Here is an 18,735-nt window from a genome sequence, read left to right as displayed (position 1 = left end):
TGGGGCACCCTGAGCACCTGAACGCAGCCTGAGTCCTCCAAGGGCCGGTGGGCGAGGGGTGAGGCCAGTGTGCACTGAGTGCCATGAGAGGGTGGGGTTTTGTTCGAGTGAGCTCATGAAAGGTCTGAGCAGGGGCATTATGCTGAAAGCTACAAACTGCACATGTAAGTGCCATAGTCAGAGCTGCTATGGTGTGTGTCTGGAACTTTATGAAGGGCGACGTGAAGATACTCCGATGGGAAAGGGACGTAGAGTCCATGCTGCTGCAGCAGAGTGAGCGAGCAGTGGAGAGGAGGCTGCTGGGAGAGGCAGTCGGGAGCCAGATTATGGGGGGCGTGCTGGAGTTCAGGGTTTTCTCCTGAAAGCCAGAGGACCCTCCCCCAGGTTTCCACGCTGGAGAGCGATGGGCTCCGATCTGTGGAACATAAAGGGCACTCTGGCTGCCATGTTGACAGGTCTGAGGGGACTCGGGACAGGGACAGAAGCATGGATTCCGGGAGGCCAGTGAGGCCACCACCCTAGGGCTGGGGGGTTTTGAAGTTCAAAGTGATGGGACTGAAGAGGTCGAGCAACACCGTCTAGGTCTGAGGTGAGGGCAAGCGCAGGGCAGCCCGGTGCACCCCGACTGTCTTACTCATTCCTTTCCCCGCTCTCGGGAGCAGGGTCTGACAAGTGGTAGGTCCCTGGTCAAATGATCGGGACTGTCTGTGCCCACGGAGGACTAAATGTGACTGTGCTCATTCTTAAGTGACAATTTCTCTGCTATACTTTCCTGCATTACATTTAAAAGCCAGAACCAGCAAAGCAAGTGAGGAAGTGGCCATGAAGTGGGAAGGGAATTAGAGGCTGGTCAGTCACCTGGGGACATTCGGCTGATGGCTGCAATAGTCTAGGCGTCCAAGAGAGCCTCAGTCCTGTGCCCTTGTCCGTAGCCTGGAAGCCAGAAGAAACTGAAGTATTTCAAAGAGGAGACGATGCTGCTGAGAGGTCAAGTATGGCAGGGACAGAGACGGGCACACTGCATTCATCAGTGTGGGGACCATGCGTGACCCAGCTGAGAGCCGTCTCTAAGACGGTGTAGGGGTGGAAACCCAGTTGAAGGGCATTAAGGGGATATGAGGTGAGAAAGTAAAGAGGGGTTGTAGGTAAGTGCTTCAAGTTACACGGTGAAGGGGAGCAAAAAAGGCAGTAGCAGCTCGAGAGGAATGTGTGGAAAAGGAAGTTTTCATCTTCTGTTTGAAGCCGGTATGTACTGAAGCAGAATTTTTGTGCTAATGGAGTGACCCAGTAGCAGGGAAGTTTTGATGAGGCAGGAAAGGAGATTTGATCATTGCAAATGAAAGCTCTTGAAGCTCAGTGAGCACAGCTGGAAGAACTGGCTTTTGATAAAGGGGTAGGGTTTCCGTTACAAAGGCAGGAAGGCGGAGTCTAAGACAAACGCACAGTGGTGGTTCTAAGGGGGACAAGGAGGGCGCTCCAGGGCCACTGCTTTGGTCTCCTGGAGGAAGCCTAAGGCCAAGTCTTCACCTAGGAGGGAACGCTGTGGGGCAGTGTAGGCGAGTGAAGAGGGGGCATGAAACCCAGGGAAGAGCCCTGAACGGGGACGTGGGGCAGGAGTGCCAGGCAGGGCCGACAGCCACGTGAGACCTGTGCCACGGGCTACATACAGCACAGAACAGCAACTTACAAAGCTCCCATACTCCCCTCTGATGAGCATCGAGATGGTGTCCATTCTAGAGAGGTGAGGAAACTGTCAGTCCAAGTTCCAACAGGAGAGTAAAACACTTGTAAACCTAAGGCCCTGTCTTTTGACTTCCGGTTTGCCAAAGCAGAGGAATACCACTGGCAACAATATCAAGAAATGATGGAAGAGGCCTGGAAATACAAAATGTTTCCAAAATGGGAACTTGGCATCGAGGAAGAGGAAGAGGAAGAGAGACCACAAAGTGAAAAAACAGAAGACGCTAAAACATGGGACTATCTAGTGCCTGAGAGGGAGCTGAACCACATAAAGCAGCACATCTCCCGAACACAAAAAGCTAGACACCTCAGAGAGGACAAGTACCAAACACTTCCTGGAAGGGCTCCCAGAGAAGTGCCTTCCCCCAAAAAATGCCCCCTGCAGAAGAAGGAACACACTGAAAATGTCCAGAGAATACCCAAAGCTAAAACCCCGAAGCAGCAGGTGGCCTGGGCACAGGAGCAGATGAAGAGGCATCACGACCGCATGGTTCGGGGGCGAGAACTGGCCGAGAGAAGCAATGACCAGAGGGCTCAGAACCTGGCCGCCCCGGCTCCTCCTCTCCCGAAGCCTCAGGTGAGGACAGAGGAAGTGCGAGAATTTGAGTGGGTCACAGCCTATCCCCTTGCCCAGCCTCACAAAGATGCACCCATGGAAGTGACTATTCTGAGGGAAAAGTCCAAAGAAGAGGGCAAAATTAAAAATCAACTTCCACGAGAGCTCTTGAATATACCACCATTTCTGAAAAGTCAACTAGAAAATAATAAAGTTATTTTCTAGATTATTGTTATTTCTCTTTTAGGCTAGCTTACTTTCATAGTTGTTAGTGCAGTAAAACCCCACATCTGGATTTTGTTTCTAAGTGCCTCAAACTGGGGAAAGAAAAAGCTGAACGATAAACAGAACTATTGACTTAGAATCACCATTTTACTGCATCTCACAATTCCTCATTGAGAATTCAGGAGAGCTCAGCCGAGCAAGTTCCTGTGCAGCGTGGCACCACCAGAGCCACTGGGGACACTTAGGTGATGGCTGGGCTAGTCTGAAGGGTCCCAGACTGCTTCCCCTGTATGCCCTAGGCAAGAACAGCTACAAGGCTGGGCTTAGCTTGGCTGTCCCCTGCCCCTGGACTCCCCTCCCCAGGTAGTTTCAGGGCCATGTGGTAGGTGAACTTCTTATAGTGACTCGGGGCTCTGAGAGGCCTGTCAGACACTCAAGGCTCCGTACGACCCAGCCTCAGAAATCCCAGTACATCACTTCTGCCACATTCTGCTGCTGCAACAAGCACCAAGCCCAGCCCAAATTCAAGGGGAGAGGAAGCAGACTCTTCCTCTCAAAAAAGTTGGCAGCCATTCTTCAATCTACCACTCCAAAGCTCTGAAAGGCCTGTCACGCAATAGAAGAAACAGCAGAACATGCCAATTCTGGAGTATAAAAAGCCCTATTGGGAGAATACGGACCGGAGAGCAGGGTAGCAATGTAGGGGCATGTGGAGCCTGAGAATGTACCTTGGATGGTAACTCCTTAGGGAGGCAGAGCACCTGTGTTCAGCACTACTGCCTGCCTCCAGCCAGCTGCCACCAGCACAGAGTAAGGCACACCCTGGCCCCGGGGGACTCCACAGGAAGAGATGTGCAGATAAGCAGGTACAGAGCACAAACAAGGTATCCACGGGAAGAACAAGGTGCTATTCCAACACCAAGTTCTGGAGGAAAAGAAAGGCTTTGGGGGTAGGACATGAGTTTGATTTGTAAAAGATAACATCCATTCATCCCCCCCCCCCAGCCAGAAGTGCAGGTAACTTCCATTGATAATTTTTGAAAGCAATGAAAGAGTACATGGTTAGAAAACTCAGTAGTTACCAAAAGGTATGGAATGCAAAGCAGCTTGTCCCCCTTGGTTTGAAAACAGTAACCACTCCAGTTTCTTCCGTGAAGGTGGTTTGAAACAAGCAGAAAGTAAGTGAACGAAGGGAAGAAGGAAGGCAACGTCACACACACATGCTTGGGAAGTTAAGCTGTTAAGCCCACGCGTGAGATTCCGTGTCTGTGAAACTCCCAGAACAGGTAATTTTGGGAGCTAGAAATAGGCCTATTTACAGACAGAAGTAGGTTAGCAGTTGCTGAGGGCTAAGGGGTCGGGAGGGTAGGTGAGGGAGGCTAAGCGGCTGCTAATGGGCAGGGGTCGGGTGAACCAGAATGTTCTAACACTGTGGTGATTCACAACGCTGAGTAGACTAAAAAATAATAAAATACACTTTAAATTGTAGGGTGAATTGTAGGGTGTGTGAGTTATATCTCAACAAGGCTGTTTAACAAAAATGAAAGAGACGGCTGGAGTTTACAGGACGAAGGGAGCCCAGAAACATAGGCAAAGGGCCTGATCGTGCAAGGCTCAGAAGCTCACTGAAGGGCCCAGATGTTTTCAATCTCAAGGGCAGTGGGGAGTCACTGAAAAATTGACTTGTGGTTTTAAAGAAGGGGAAGAAATCTGAAGCACAGACAAGAAGTGGGGGACACCCGATGGGAGTCTGTGGCAGAAAGCTGGGCAAGATGGACATTCAAGAGACCAGAGGAGATTATGACCGATGAAGGTAGGGATTGTGGGGGTAGAAAGGGAAAGAATTCACAGCCTGCTTTCTGCGGAAACAAGGGAGTCTAAGTAGCAGTACGGGGATGGCAGGGAGAAAGGGTTCAGGGGCTGTGTTATGTATGTCCCAAACAACCCACATGCTGTCTAAGAAGCCACTGGTTTCAGCTGTCATCAGTAACTTTGTAGAGAATTTTAATCAACGTCCGGGAGTGAGCAGGACACAGATGGAGCACAGGTCCTGAGAGAAAGATGGTGGAAGGAACACCAGGGAAAGCATCAGACACAGGATGTAGTGTTTAAGAAGTACATTTTCAAGTGTCAAATGCACTACACTAATCCATTGGATTTTACAATGTGGAAAGGAATCGCCAATGAATCTGGCATGAAACAGCCTCAGTAGGATAATGGGAATGGATGACTTTAGCAAGTGGTTCTTATTTAAAGAGGGGAGAGGACAGTAACTTAGGGGGTCGTGATAATTTTTTGGGAGAGAGGAGCAGGACTAAAGGGAAAGCAGGTGTGACAGGCACAGTGGACCCCCGAGGATGCAGGAAGAGCTAGGATCCGGAGCTGTCCACAGAAGAGACACCTCTGCTTCCAACACCAGGGGGAAGGAGGGAGCAAGGGTAGATGCGGGAAGCTGGGGAACGGAAAAGGAACCAACCAGGGACTCAGAACACCGAGGACAGCCTGGAAGGCCCAGCAGAGGATAGATGTACGGGAGGAGCATCAGCCCACCCCGTTCTGTGGTTTTCCTCTGCTCGGCCAGCAGCGCTTGGGCACAGAGAGGACTGAGCCAGGGAGACGGATGCTGGGCTGGCCCTGCTGGGGAAAGCAGGCCAGTTGGCCCGGCCGAGGACTGAGGAGCTTCTTGTGTGTAAACCATAGGCTGACTCATAGGACACTGGATGCTCAGCCATGTTTTAGCCATAAAAACTATTTTATATATAAAAACTAACTTAACGTGTGTTGACCTGACTAGATAACTTGACGGCTACAGAGACGTAACGAGGACCATAAAGATCTATGGGCCGTTAAGAACCTATCTAAAACTTTCAGTGGGGCAGGCCTGGAGGTAGTAGACACTCCCCCGAGAGCAGAAAATAAGGAGTAACTACGATTATTTGTGAATATGGCAGTGAATTTCCTTTAATCAAAGACAACCATGACAAATTCATCAACTATCAAAAGCTACATTTTACTAAAAACAATCTGTCTTTAAAAATGTTCAATCATACAATATGTACAATACATGCTGCTCTCCTTTTTGGATTTCACTATCCACTCGAGTCCTAAAAAAAAAGGGGAAAAATAGCCAGTTAACAGCTTATAAATGAAACCTAACAAGTAGCCCCTCCTCAGTGAGTAAGGCCCACATTAGCCCATCACACAGGGTGGGGCAAACGCATGTCTACAGTCTGAGTCCTTGAAACAGAGTCTGTTCTCGTGTTACTATGTATTAATCCCGTGCTACTATCCACACAACTATAAGCCTACTTTTGTCTGACTGTGTGTTATCTGATGTCAACCTACAATTGCAATTGTCCCAGAACAAAAGCAGCTCCGTTAATTGAGGCACTGTGAAGAGTTTACCGTAAGGAGTAAAAAGCTAATTTTAACTCTCAAAATCATAAAAAATCTGAGCTAGAGAACCTTAGCAATTATCTAATTCAAAATCCTCCCCATTCTATCGATAGATTCGTAGACAAGGAAGAGGAAGCTGGGTGAGATAAGTGGCTTGCCCGAGGTTTTAAAGGGGCAGAGCCAGCAGAATCCAGGTCTCCTGATTCCCGCCCACAGCCGTTGGCAGCACAGAACGCCAGGCTGTGGCTCCGATTTCCTTCTAGCAAGGCTCTCCTTCATAAAAGTCAAGAATCCTTTCACAGAATAACTCAGAGTTAAGAAACGGCCATTCACTGACCGCATTTCAAGATAATCCTCCGTTTCTGCTTTGTTTTTACAAAACAAGCAGAGCTGAGGGAATGCTGAACAAAACTGATGGGAGAATTCAATATTCCCCCTATGTTCCTCATCGACTATGTCAGGGGTTCCTAAAGCCAAACCAAGGACAAAGTCCTGCTCTGCCTCTGTCACCACACGTCTGGAGAACACCAGTGTAATTAATCCAAAGAAGGGAGCTGGCACCATGCGGTCCCGCTCAACCCTCATCACCGGCACTCAGTCCTAAGAATGGGGCGCTAGAGGGAGCAAAACCCAAATTTCACCGGAATGTGACAACACAGGACGGTCTGGAATGCCATGTACAGTTTAATGAGAACTTGCACTTGTCCCATGGGAAACGTTACCTTCAGCAGCCGTCAAGTGCTCAGCCTCTGCTGGCTCTGGCTTGGGATAATCACAGGCTCTGAGATCTCAAAGGTCTTCACGATCTCCTGGCAGAGAACAAGGGACACGTGGGCACTGGGTTTATGGCACCTGAGGTCGGAGACATCCCAGGGGCAACGCGCAGAGCTTTACCTTCCAGTCGTGATAACTCAAAGCTATGATTCCTTGGTTCCTGATTTGGGTGTTTTGATCAACGCCCTCATTTTCTTCACTAATATTAACAGGTTCTGTTTGAAAGACAAACGTTTTCAAAGGTTATCAAATCAGAAGCAAGCTATACAGCAAAGATGAATCATAGGAATAAAACCTGTATCGAGGTGATAATTATAATAGTACACACTTAGGACTCCATGCATCAAGCTGTATTATTACAGAAGCAAGTAACCCGTTTGCTTCCATTAAAAAACGCAGTAGAGAAACACATTCCTCTCACTTGCGAACCTCTGCACGTCTACATCCCAACCACAGACTAAGCCCTGGTGAGTCCACCATGAAATTGAGTAGCATGCAAATGTAATAAAAGTGCTTTGTTCTCTACAAGAGACCTTACCAGGAGGAGCATAATGGAGAGTGTGAAATTATTCAACTAAGAATTAAAGATTCTCTCAGGGAAAGTAGAAGCTGGCATCAAGGAAAAAATAGAAAGAAGGAAGCTACAAAAATAACTGCAATCACAAACTTTCTAAATTAAAATTTGAGGGAAATTGTATCATTTCTTGTTAATCTTGACAGCAGCAGATGATGAAGCAATAATATTGATAAGTCCATCCATTTTAAACTATGACCATGTTTTCAGTTAGTTGAGCAAGATATGGCGTTATAAAAGTTACCTAAAATGAAAACCTTTACATTTAGTAAAACACATTTCATAAACTCCAGTACCAAATATATTTTCTCTAAAACTAAGCTTTCTGAACATAGGATCATTTACCTATTATTGGCAGTCGGTCTTGGTCAAGTTTTATTCTTGCAAAACCATCCTAAAACACACACAAAAAAACTGATCTCAGAGGACTAAAATTTAGATCCAAAACCTATATACCACTGGATAAAAACATTACTCAGAAAGTTCTGCGTCTCAGATGATGAAAACTGAACAGCACAGGGCGATCACATGGACAAGCCTCTACCATCTTGTTTACCTGGCCTGCCTCTCAGGCTCCTCACCCACTCTGCCACCCAGACCCGCCTCCATCCTGAGGGTCTCGCCAACAAAACCCGGTCTTGCCTCTTTAACTGATACACACACTGTTTGAATACTTCCATTTTATTATGCATAATTCTATCTTTTACCACGGACAGAACAGGCCTCTGGTATCATCTCTGGGAAAACACTTTGGGCAATACGAGATTTTTATATTGGGTTAAGATCATATCCATCATACACGTGCTGGAAAGCCGCCTGATAAGACTAAAGACAGTCCAAAGCAAATCTCCATAGCACATTTTTTGGCCTATTTTTAAATAATTTCAAACTTAAAGACCACCTATATATCCTTTATTCAACTGCCTCAATTGTTTTGCCACATTTTTCATTCTCTCTGTATATACAAGGGCGGGCAAAAGCAGGTTTACAGTTCATGTGAAAAAAACAATGCAATAAATACAAGAGTAAACGGTTTTGCATACTCACAACTATAAACCTACTTTTGCCCACCCCTACATATTGTTAGTAATTTTTATCAGGGAAAGTAATGGACAACCTGGCCCTTTCCCCTAGTTCTTCAGTGTATACTTCTTGAGAACAAGGATATTCTCTCATATAATATGTCAACTATCAAATTTGGGAAATTTAACGTTTATACCAGAGTGTTATCTAACCTCTGTAGTCCCATATTCCAATTCTGCCAATTCTTTCATTAAGTAATTTCAAAATGGGAAAGCAAGCACACAATTTTTGAACTTGTTTCTTGTTTTAGCTGGTTTCTTCTGCCTCCCGGTCAATCAGTAATTTGCTACAGTGGGTCCAAATGCATACCGGTTAGTACAAATACCTTTGCCAGCTCCCCTCATAGCTGTCATTATTTACCTTTTTAGAAGCACATAAAAGCAATCAGAGAAATACATCTTACCCTTACAATGAAGGAAACGTGAAAGATGTTTTCCACCGTGCGGGGAAAAGAGTGCGGATCAATCACGAAGTCAAAGAAGGACATAGGAGTATAAGCTACAGACAAAAAAAGGAAAAAATTCTTCAAGACAGGAAAAGAACTTTTCTCATCTATAAGACCAAGGCTGCTCAGTGTGAGCCAGAGGAAGGAAGTGGGCACTCATCCTGTTGCCAGGCGTAAATGGACACAACCCTTCTGGAGGGCAACGTGGCATAGCTATTACAAATACGTATGGCCCTGACCAGCCTGGCCCAGTGGGTGGGGAGTCGTCCTGCAAAGCGAAAGGTCGCCGGTTCAATTCCCGGTCAGGGCACATGCCTGGGTTGCAGGCCAGGCTGCAGGTTGGGGGAGTGTGAGGCAACTGATTAATGTTTCTCTCGAGTATCAATGTTTCTCTCCCTCCCTCTCTCTAAAAATAAATAAATAAATAAATACAATTTTTAAAAAAACAGGTATGGCCCCTGGACCTACCCACCCCCTCTGCAAAGCCGCCCTGCAGAAATATTAGCACGTGTGCACGGAATCACGCCAGCCAAGGTGCTTTACTTCCGCACGTGTCCAGGGGTACAATGCTGGAAGGAACTTGCTCATCCCCTAACAGAGAAACTGATACATGTTCTGCGTTTATGATACAGCCATATAGTAGGGATCATTGAAAAGAACCACATGGAAAACATGGAAAAGTCATGTTGCCAAAAAATGTGCGTATTATGATTAGCTTTGAAAAAAGCAAAATCAAAAAAAAATTCTAACTACTCACATGCGTATTTGTATGGCTGACACAAACATAAGATAACCTGAAAATACACCTGTCGTGTTTTACAGGTGGCCACCTCGGGGAGTGCGGAGAGGGGGGCATAGTGCTCTTTACTTCTCCCGCTCCTATGTCATGTTTCATTTTTTAACAGAAAAACACACCCCATTGTTTAAAAATAAAAAGTTACTTCACCAACATTCTCACGTGGAACTTCCAAAGGGGAGAAGCCTCGTTAAGTACATATGCCAAAAGAATCGAAACGACACAAACATGATGTATAATCGAAAGTGCCTTTTAAATAAAAATATTAATAGCTTCCCACTGCAAGTGACACACGCCAAATACAAATCGCCCCCTTTTGGACTTGGTATCATACTTACGATCTTCTCGGAAATAGGTCTGCAACAACCCTAAGATCCTTTCTACTTCTTTTTCTGTTGCTTCTTGATGAGATTCTTCCATTCTTTTCAACTGAAAATATAAAGTCATCATCGAGCTGACCGACCGCTTGCCTGCCTGTTGCCCTCTCCTGCTCTAACACATCTAAACTCCCCTAAATGTCTCTTACTGGGGACAGCTAGCAGCACTTACCCTCATCTTAAAACTTAAGCGTTAAAAGAAAGCATGTTCTGTAACATTTGTACATTAATTTTTTAATAGAGGGGTAACATTGCCAAACCAACCATTTTGAGGTTGAACATAAGATACAAGAATACAGAAGGAGACTTTAGAACAGCAGTTCTCGGCTCGGAGTGACTTTGCCCCCGGGGACGTAAGCCAAGATCCGGTTGTCACAGCCGGGGTGGGGTGCTATTGGCATCTAGCGGGAAAGGGCCGAGGATGCTGCTAAGCATCCTACAGTGCGTTAGACCCTCCACACAGAGTGATCCACCCCCGAAAGCAGTGCTGAGGTTGAGAAACCCTGGTTCGGAACTGATCCCAAGTACAGAAACGAGTTAAAACCAAGACAACTGGTCAGTCCAAAAAGAAGTTTAAAGACTTAGGTAAAATGATTATTTAAGCGACTCTCGAATCTTAAGCTTAGAAAAGATGGCCAAATTTGCGTGTACATGAATAGTAGAATAGTAAAATAGTAATGGCTATTTTAACTTGAGGTGTTTTTAAAATGCAAGTTAAAAAACAAACAAACCTGCTCAGGCATTTCCTTCTCCTTTTCTGCCGTGTGGACTCTTCTTGGACGTTCCGCCCGTGGCTTTGGCACAGGGCGCTCTCCTTGTATCGAACCCAACCTAGTGAGAAACATGCTTTCATGTCTTTTCTCGTATGTTTTCTAAGCAGACTAATTTCACTAACTGAAAGCAGTTCCCACGGGACAGTCAAATCCAGACCAAGCGTCGTCAGTGATGTGCGAGCTGACTCCTCGCACCAGACCAGGACTCCTGTCAGGCCTGTGACATCCTTTCTGCTCCCTGCGTGTTTCTAAAAGGGCTCCTGGGAGCTTCACTCAGCCTTGGACACCTCCTCAAACACCTGGCTATTTGCCCTGAGCAGTAATCCCGGGAATAGGCCTCTGGTGGCCCAGCTGGCCTGCCATCTATTTTGCAAAGCCAAGTTCAGAGATCGGGGGAATGATGAACACGTGGGGAAGGGAAACACGTGTCCATCCTTCCGGAGTTAAGAGCCTCCAGATGAGGTGTGCCAGGGTGCAGGTTCCCAGCCTGGGATGACAGAACACACTTGTCTTGGGGTAATAGGTCAAGCAGGGGCCCTGGGATTCCTTTCCCATTTGGACTCCCTCCACCTCCCCCCAAAAGCCCTAAGGCAGACTGAAGCTACAGCAACAGAAGTACCATGTGGAGGCCAAGGCCCCAAGAATTTAGACCCAGGTGGTCCCTACACTTGAAAAGCTCCAAGTATCCATGTAGACAAATACACAGTCATGCACACAGACTTCAACAGAACACGACAGATCCTGCAGCGCTGTACTGGAGCATTACCCAGGTGCTCCGACCACTGTGGGCAGGGCCATCTACCTGGACGCTGCAGAAGCAGCCTGGCTGGGAGATGGGATCCTACACTGACAGCTCTGGAGGCCACTGGAGGCTTCCATGCTGGGGCCTGTGGGGTACACGAACCCTACCAGTTGGAAAGAAGGGGAAAGGACACCGTGGGCCAAGGGAACCGCAACTGCCGGGTGCAAAGCTGTAAGCAATTCATGGCAGTGGGAAGGTGGGCTGGATGACGAATAAAGCGTAAGTCACACCACAAGAGGCTAGCCCAACATCCTAGGATTTATGACAGAGCCTAGAGCTCAGCCGTACAAACCAAGACTGGGGTTTTATCCAATAAAGAGGTTTGATCTGTATGCTGTAACATACAAAGCGGCCCTGGGCACCTGAGTTACCCGAAGGCGTGCTAGAAACAAGTGCCTGTCCCCACAGCACGGACCTATGACACAGGCATCTCCAGAGCCTTCTAACCGAGACACCCCCACCCCCAGAGGCCCTGAAGGGTGAATCAGAACAGACAGATGCCCAGGAGCTATGCCGCTTAAGAAAGCACCCACGTGGGTGGCGACCCTAGAGAAGGTGTCTACTGGGGAACAAGACCCACAGATTTGAACGCTGCCTCCCAAAAGAACCGTTCAGAGCTCCGCTTCATTTCTCCCTAGGACTGAGCTAGGAAAGTAAGACAGAAACGATGGCATTTGGCCATACAGAAAACCTTCTCAAAATTAGAATCGCATCTAAAAGTGAACTGGGACGGTTGTATAGTGACTCAAGTAGTCTTCAGATGAGGGCCAGTGATCACCCAACAGGGAAACAGACGACAAATGGCACTTTACATACGCTGTTAGAGGCTTAGGATACCCTTATAGGAGGCACTATCCTCCTCCACCGTAAGGATTTGAAGGATGGTAAAGCAAAGCCAGGGTCAGCCGCAGACCCAAAGTCTCCCCCAGCCCGGGAAGGAGGTTCTGGCCCGCGGCCTTTCCTGCCGAGGTTAAACAGGATGCGGTTCCATCCACATCAAGGTGTTACGGGCATTTAAATCCACGCTTATAAAGTCTCTAAACAATGGCATCGTGACGGTCACTTCTACAACATCAAATCACTTTGGTCTCTACAATAAAAAACAATTTAAGGGTTACACATGATGGGTCTGTCGGATCTTTATAAAATCTTACAGAAAGTGGAATGTATGGGTTTTATTAAAGGTGTTCTCTGCTGTTTTGCCTGATATTTTCCAGGAGTCATAGACTATGAATTCAAAATCAGAACTATCTTCGTCACGGACGAGATCTTCAGCTTCTAGCGGATTTACACCCATATGTGTCAGCTACAAAAACGAAGGAGAACAGAAAACCCCAGTTAAGCCACAAGCAGTCACTCCCCACGTCCAATAATCTGCATCTCTACACTTTAAGAGGCCAAAGGCCAAGTCTGTTTCAGTGTCCGAACAAGTTGGCTCAAGTTTTTATTATAAAGATAATTAAATCGATAAATTTCTATTTTCAGAGGTACCTGCTATTGGCAAAAAATACTCCTCAACGCACTTAGAACCTCTGGTGAGGAAGTGAGGTGGTGTGCACACCAATGGCTCTCCGCCAGGGCGAGTGTGTCCCCTCAGGGTCTCTCGGCTTTACCAGGAGACATTTTTGGTTGTCATAGCTGGGTGTGGGGGTGCTCCCAGCATCTAATGGGTAGAGGCGAGGATGCTACTCAGCATCCTCCAATGCATGGTACAGGTCCCCACACCAAAGACTGGCTCAGCCCCAAATGTCCCCGGTGCCCAGGCTGAGGAACCCTGCTCCAGGCCGCCGCAGGCTGCAGGGTTTAGGGATGTCAAAAGAACTGAGCCTGCTGGGTATTTCTGGGTCACAAGGAGTTCATTTGTAAAATACTAGTAAAGCTGTACTAGCATGAAAATACGAAATCACATCCCAAAACAAAAGCTCCAAGATGGAACGGAAGTTGAGCTGGCGTTCAGATTTTCATTTTCAGCCCGACCCTGAGACCTGTTCACCGTGCCTCAGCGCACCCAGAGAACAGGGGCCCATGCCAGGGGGAGCGCTGTCATCGGAAAATGGCCTTCCTGGGAAGTGCTGGCAGAAATCTAATAATTCTCCCATCCCAAGCTATCTCACAGAAAATGTACAGTATTAAATTTGCTTTCAGGAAAGTACACGTTTATTACATTGTAAAATTATAAAATGGCTAGACATTATCAGATTAAAACGGTAGTATCACACAGAAATGATCATCAAAAAGCCCTGAGAGAGCTTAACCCTATTAAAGGCAACCCAACTTTGAAGGAAAAAAAAAAAGGCTGGTAGAACCCGGTCGGAGAGCTGTGGTCAGCCCCTCCGCATCTCCTGCCGCCCGCCCACCACCGCACACTGGGAGGAGGGTGTTCCAGTTCGCGTCTGGCCAAATCTAGCCATCTTTGCTTTATCGTCTTTTTAGTGTTAATACTCGGAAAGGTCTTCCCCACGCGGACACTGGGCAGCTACTGATTTAGGGCTTTATATGGAATGCTTTAAAACTTCTGGAATTTATTTTGATAAGTTATTTAAAGTACAGAGCTTATCCTGATAAATAACAGTAACTGAAAAAAAGACAGCCTGATACTGGGTCACTTTATGGAGCTGTACATTACTGTGCATTTAAAAAAAATGCATTATACTTCAAAATAAAAAAGATTTTCTTAAAAAAGAAAAACTTAAGGTTTGAAGTTTAAGTAAGTGTAAATTTTTTAAAAATTCAGGCTTACAAAACAACAAATACCCCATTCCTTTACAAAATAATTAATTTATCTGGTCAGATCATATGGTACTAAATCACCTTAGTAACTAACACACATCCAGGCAATGTCCCAGCAGGAACACTAGCTCAGAGCAGAATAATAATAATAATAATAATAATAAAAAAGACAACAGAGTAAGATAAAAGGTCAGTCTCACTGTGCTTTTGGGGTAAATCCATCATGGAAAAGTTTCAAAATTTCAGGTAACAAGCATACAAACTCGCTAAGCAGCAGAGAAAGGTAACTAAAACAAGAGCGAAAAACAAAAACAAAAAACCCACAAAAGCAAGGCTCCCATCATATTCAGGTGGTTCCGAAATACTCTCAAAGACAGACTAAAGCACGCCCCACCCACCAGCCCTGACTCATTTCCAGCTGAGCCTGCCGCCTGCAGTGTGGGCTTTGGCCGACCCCTGGTCAAAGGTCCCATGTCATTAGGGATGAACTAGAACACTTAACGAACTGACAGGTGACCGAGGGGGAAAAAGTATGGCCATTTCTACATAAATGTGGTACTTGGAGCCGCAGAATGCTAGAAATTTTCAAACTGCTCTAGGCTCTCGACCTAGGTCCCACCATACGACTCCTCTATCATCTATTTAGTTTAGACAGATCTCCGCAAAGGTATCTTTGCAGGAGTCCACCCCTGCAAAGAGTGAAAATGAAGTTAAAGCTATCTGCATATGGATATAAGCAAAGTAGATGTTACACAGACGAATACATTTTTTATTAAGATTCTATAGCTTTGAACTTACTAGAGTTTCAACGTATCTTAGCATATCAAATGAGTTCAGGTCAGAACGCAGCTGCTTGGCTTTCTCTTTGCCCAAATCGGAAGCCAGAACAAGAAAGTGGGCATCTAGGACTGCTTCTCTTGCTCGGGACACTATTCAAAAGAGAAGGAAAATACACACATTACAAAACTCACATTAACCACGGTTACTCAGCATTCCCCACTGGATCAAAAGAAGTCTCAACATATCCATCTCTCTCTAAAAACTGGCTCCCCTGCCCAAGTCACCAACATCTGGAATCCAAGCTGCCCAGTCTTCCTAAAAGCCAGCTCTATCTCCACTTTTCCCACTCCTTAGAACTGAACCACAACCTCTTAATAACCATGGTTAAACAAAACAAAACAAAAAAGCCCGCTATCATCTCTATCACGTGGCTTTTCCCTTGACGCCAATAACCCAGCCTGGTCACTATCATCACATGGGCCAGTGTAAGTCAGGTTGAACACGCACTATTCTTTCGCTGACCAGCAATCAGTAAGTTGTCAAGGAGCCTCCGCTGGAATAATGTCACGGGCCGGGCAGCCAGCAGGAGATTCATGCCTCCACTTGGCTCCCAGGCACCACCCTACAGGCAGGCAGCAAGGCAGTGACCTCTGAGGATGGGTGATCCAAAAGGATTTGACAGAGGACATGGGATTGAAGATGAGCTACAGGGAGAAGAGATTTAAGTATCAATAAAAGGACATAAGAAGGGAACAGGCAGGGAAACTGAGGATGAAGTCTGGGGAGGAGCAAAGGGTCCACCGGAGGGACCAGCAGGGCTCAGGGGCTGGGTTCACCGGACCCCGTAGGGAACAGGGAGGGTGAAAAGGTGCTCCGGGAACACCCAAAGGCGCCCAAAAAGGCAGCTAACAAGAGAGAAACACAGCGAAGTCCAAACACAGAAACACCTATGCCTGGCTTGCTCCCTGAGGTCTGAGGTCATTGCAGGTGAATCATTGATTTCCTGGACATTCCTCAAGTTGGTGAACTTGCTGGCTCCAGCTTTTTGTTTTTCTAAGTCATTTTCCCCCTCAGCTGTATTTCAGGAGTTACTGCGAAAGTGACAGTGACAATGACAGTGAGCGACAGAAGCGGGAGAGGCTTGTTCCTGGGAGGTGCCCGGCCCCCCCTGCCCATTAGCCTCCGTGGGAATTGAATCCCATTCCCAATTTCATGTTTGCTGACCGGCTCCCTGGGCCCAGCTGAGAGGATTATTTTGCCTTAAAGAGGTGACCCAGCACAGTGGACATGTCAGCTGAGGGAGGAAATGACCTCTGGGTCAAAAACTAGTAAGATGCACAATAAAATACCGAGGGAAATCAAAGTAACCTTGAGCTGACGGACTGGGTCCAGGCTGGGGAGGGAGAAGGGAAAGCTAAAGAGGGTGGAGGAGGGATGAGACTGGGTGGAGGAGGGATGAGACTGGGTGGAGGAGGGATGAGACTGGGTGGACAGGGAAAGGCTGGCTCTGGATGACTTTGACGAGACTGAGCGCATTGGTAGGCTGGGATGGGGAGGAGGTGCAGTCAGAGCAGGAGAGAGAACACTCTGAGAGCACGCAGGCAGAAAACGTAAAAAGGGACGACACCAACCCAGCAGCCTTGCTAGGCGATGACAGGAAACAAAGGTTCCGGCCCTGGAAGGACAGGAGGGATCGTGGTGCGGGGCCAGCGCAAGCTCTGCTGGCTCTTCTCCACCACTGCAAGTATGGCGGTCTCCCTCTGTTCCCACAGAGCTGTCACTGACCGGCCTGGAGGGAAAGGCGTCTGGGGACTGGCCCTAGGGCTCCGTGACCGAGGGCCCACAACGGGAAGCACCCTGACCTGTCCTCTGTCTCTGAACACACTGCTGCTACTGTTACGCTGCAGCTGCTTTCCGTTCAAGCTCTGATTGTATTTTAAGGCCCCTCAGCCCAGGGTGTAGAGCTCAATGCGGAGATCTCTCTGTCTCTCTCTCTCACTCACACACACACCCCTGACCGCAGACTAACAGGTCTGCTTGTAGACACAACCACCCCCACCGGGTTACATAGATGGACCAACAGCACAGAGATGAGGGCAGACAGGACAGGAAAAAAACAGCACTTCAGAGGCCGGCTCTGCTCCCTCATTCATCCATTCCACCAGTGTCTGCACGTACCCTGGGGACACAGCAGTAAATACAACGGAAAGACCAAAGATGATGCATGTAAAGCTCTCAGACATTAGAACCACCTCAAAGCAGATGGCTGGCACCACCACCTGAACTTCATGTACAATCCTTAGTTATATGTATGCTTAAGGGAGGGAATGTGCAGAATAAAGGTGATAGTACTGCAATTATCACTGCAACAGAGAAGGTCCCAAAACGAGAAAAGCACTCTAATAAATGTGGGAATTATTTGATGTCAATAATTTGGCTATGAAACTAATTAAAATGATCCTAAAACATATGATTCTAAAGATCATTCATACATAAAAGAGTGAATTACCTCCATTAAACAGAGTGTTGGCCTCTTCAAGGACCTCTGTTAATTTGTCGCTGGCATTCAGTATATCCTCCCGGTTTTCTATGTTAAAAAAATAGAAGCTTTGGGAAATGTGATCATTCACCAAGAAGTCGTCGACGAAGTGCTCACCAGCAGTAAAGCTAAGCCCCGCCCCCTGCCCGCCGGCTAATTAGTTCAAACATCTTCATCTTTTTTAACCAAAATGGCGCGTCCAGACTGTACCCTTTGAGAACGTGAACTTTTTAAAAGGAGACCGGCTCCCTCTAACCTTCCCCCAAAGGGCTCAACTTCTGCCGCAGCCGTGGAGGAGCTCTCCTAACGGTGGTTCTCAAACTTCGCAAGTCACACAAGACCCTTGAGGCCACACAACAGAAGGGAGGGCCACCCTCCTGTGCCCCCCTCCCAGAGTTTAGTTGCATTTGCATTTGTGACAGTTCTCTCGGCGAGAGAGACCACACTGCGCTGCGCGGTCGACCACACCCGGGAACCGCCGCCTGCAAGAAACCGAGCCCCGGGTCCGCGCGTCTCGCCTCTCCCCCGTCTGGGCTCGGGCGAGCCACCGACCGCGCCCGGCCTCCAGCTGTGCCGTCCTGCCCGGCAGGGACCAGTACGGCCCCGCCAAGGTCGTGCGGCTCGAAGGACTAGACCGATGTGGAAGCCCTTGGGGAGCCAATTCGGGCGCGGCGGAGCCCCAGCGCCGCTGACCATCCGGGCAGCGCAGGGCCTGCGCCTGGCACCTGCCCCGCCTGGCCCGCGCCCCGCCTTACGTTGGACCGAGTTGATGAGCGCCCGGTACTGATGGCGGATCTGGCGGCACAGGCCGTGGTCGGTCTCCACCTCCAGGGTCGCGGGGTCCACCATCTCGTCCCCGGAATCCGACGGCTCTCCCTCCTCCAAGCTCGGGCGCTCCGGGGCCTCCCTGCGCTCGGGCGCGGCGCCGCGGCGGGACGACAGCGGAGACCGCGAGCGGGAGCGGGAGCGGGGGCGATCCCGGTGCGGGTCGCGGCCCCGGCCCCGGCCCTCGGACCGGCGGCCGCTGCTGTCCCCGGACATCGCGCCAATTCGCCCTGCAACTTCGGAACAGCGGAAGTTCGCGCCAGAAACTGAAACCCCTGCTCGGCGCGAGCGCCTGCTCCCCGCGGAACGCGGCGCGGGGC

General features: G+C 48.1%; 1 protein-coding gene and 1 long non-coding RNA gene across 10 annotated transcripts in view; one reads left to right on the top strand and one right to left on the bottom strand.

The window, feature by feature from the left end:
• Positions 1-8,848, top strand: part of LOC139440838 (uncharacterized) — an 18,905-nt gene extending 10,057 nt beyond the window's left edge. For 6 of the 9 annotated variants that reach the window (XR_011651090.1, XR_011651091.1, XR_011651086.1 and 3 more), the window contains one exon: positions 1,833-5,357. This is a non-coding gene — a long non-coding RNA (uncharacterized lncRNA). Of the gene's footprint in view, positions 1-1,829; positions 5,358-6,030; positions 6,646-8,716 lie in introns of those variants that run through there. The other 3 variants (XR_011651085.1, XR_011651087.1, XR_011651084.1) reach the window with 3 other exon arrangements.
• Positions 5,454-18,735, bottom strand: NSMCE4A (NSE4 homolog A, SMC5-SMC6 complex component). The gene is made up of 11 exons (XM_024555787.3): positions 18,346-18,735; positions 17,561-17,638; positions 15,070-15,200; positions 12,696-12,847; positions 10,698-10,797; positions 9,928-10,018; positions 8,752-8,846; positions 7,611-7,659; positions 6,812-6,906; positions 6,640-6,726; positions 5,454-5,625 (listed from the first exon to the last, which is right to left on the bottom strand). The coding sequence occupies exons 1-10, from the start codon at positions 18,629-18,631 to the stop codon at positions 6,652-6,654; spliced, it is 1,152 nt and encodes a 383-aa protein (XP_024411555.2). The 5' UTR covers positions 18,632-18,735; the 3' UTR covers positions 5,454-5,625; positions 6,640-6,651.

Source organism: Desmodus rotundus, chromosome 4 (assembly GCF_022682495.2).
Source record: "Desmodus rotundus isolate HL8 chromosome 4, HLdesRot8A.1, whole genome shotgun sequence".
NCBI lineage: Eukaryota > Metazoa > Chordata > Mammalia > Chiroptera > Phyllostomidae > Desmodus > Desmodus rotundus.
This window is presented reverse-complemented; position numbering and strand designations above follow the sequence as displayed.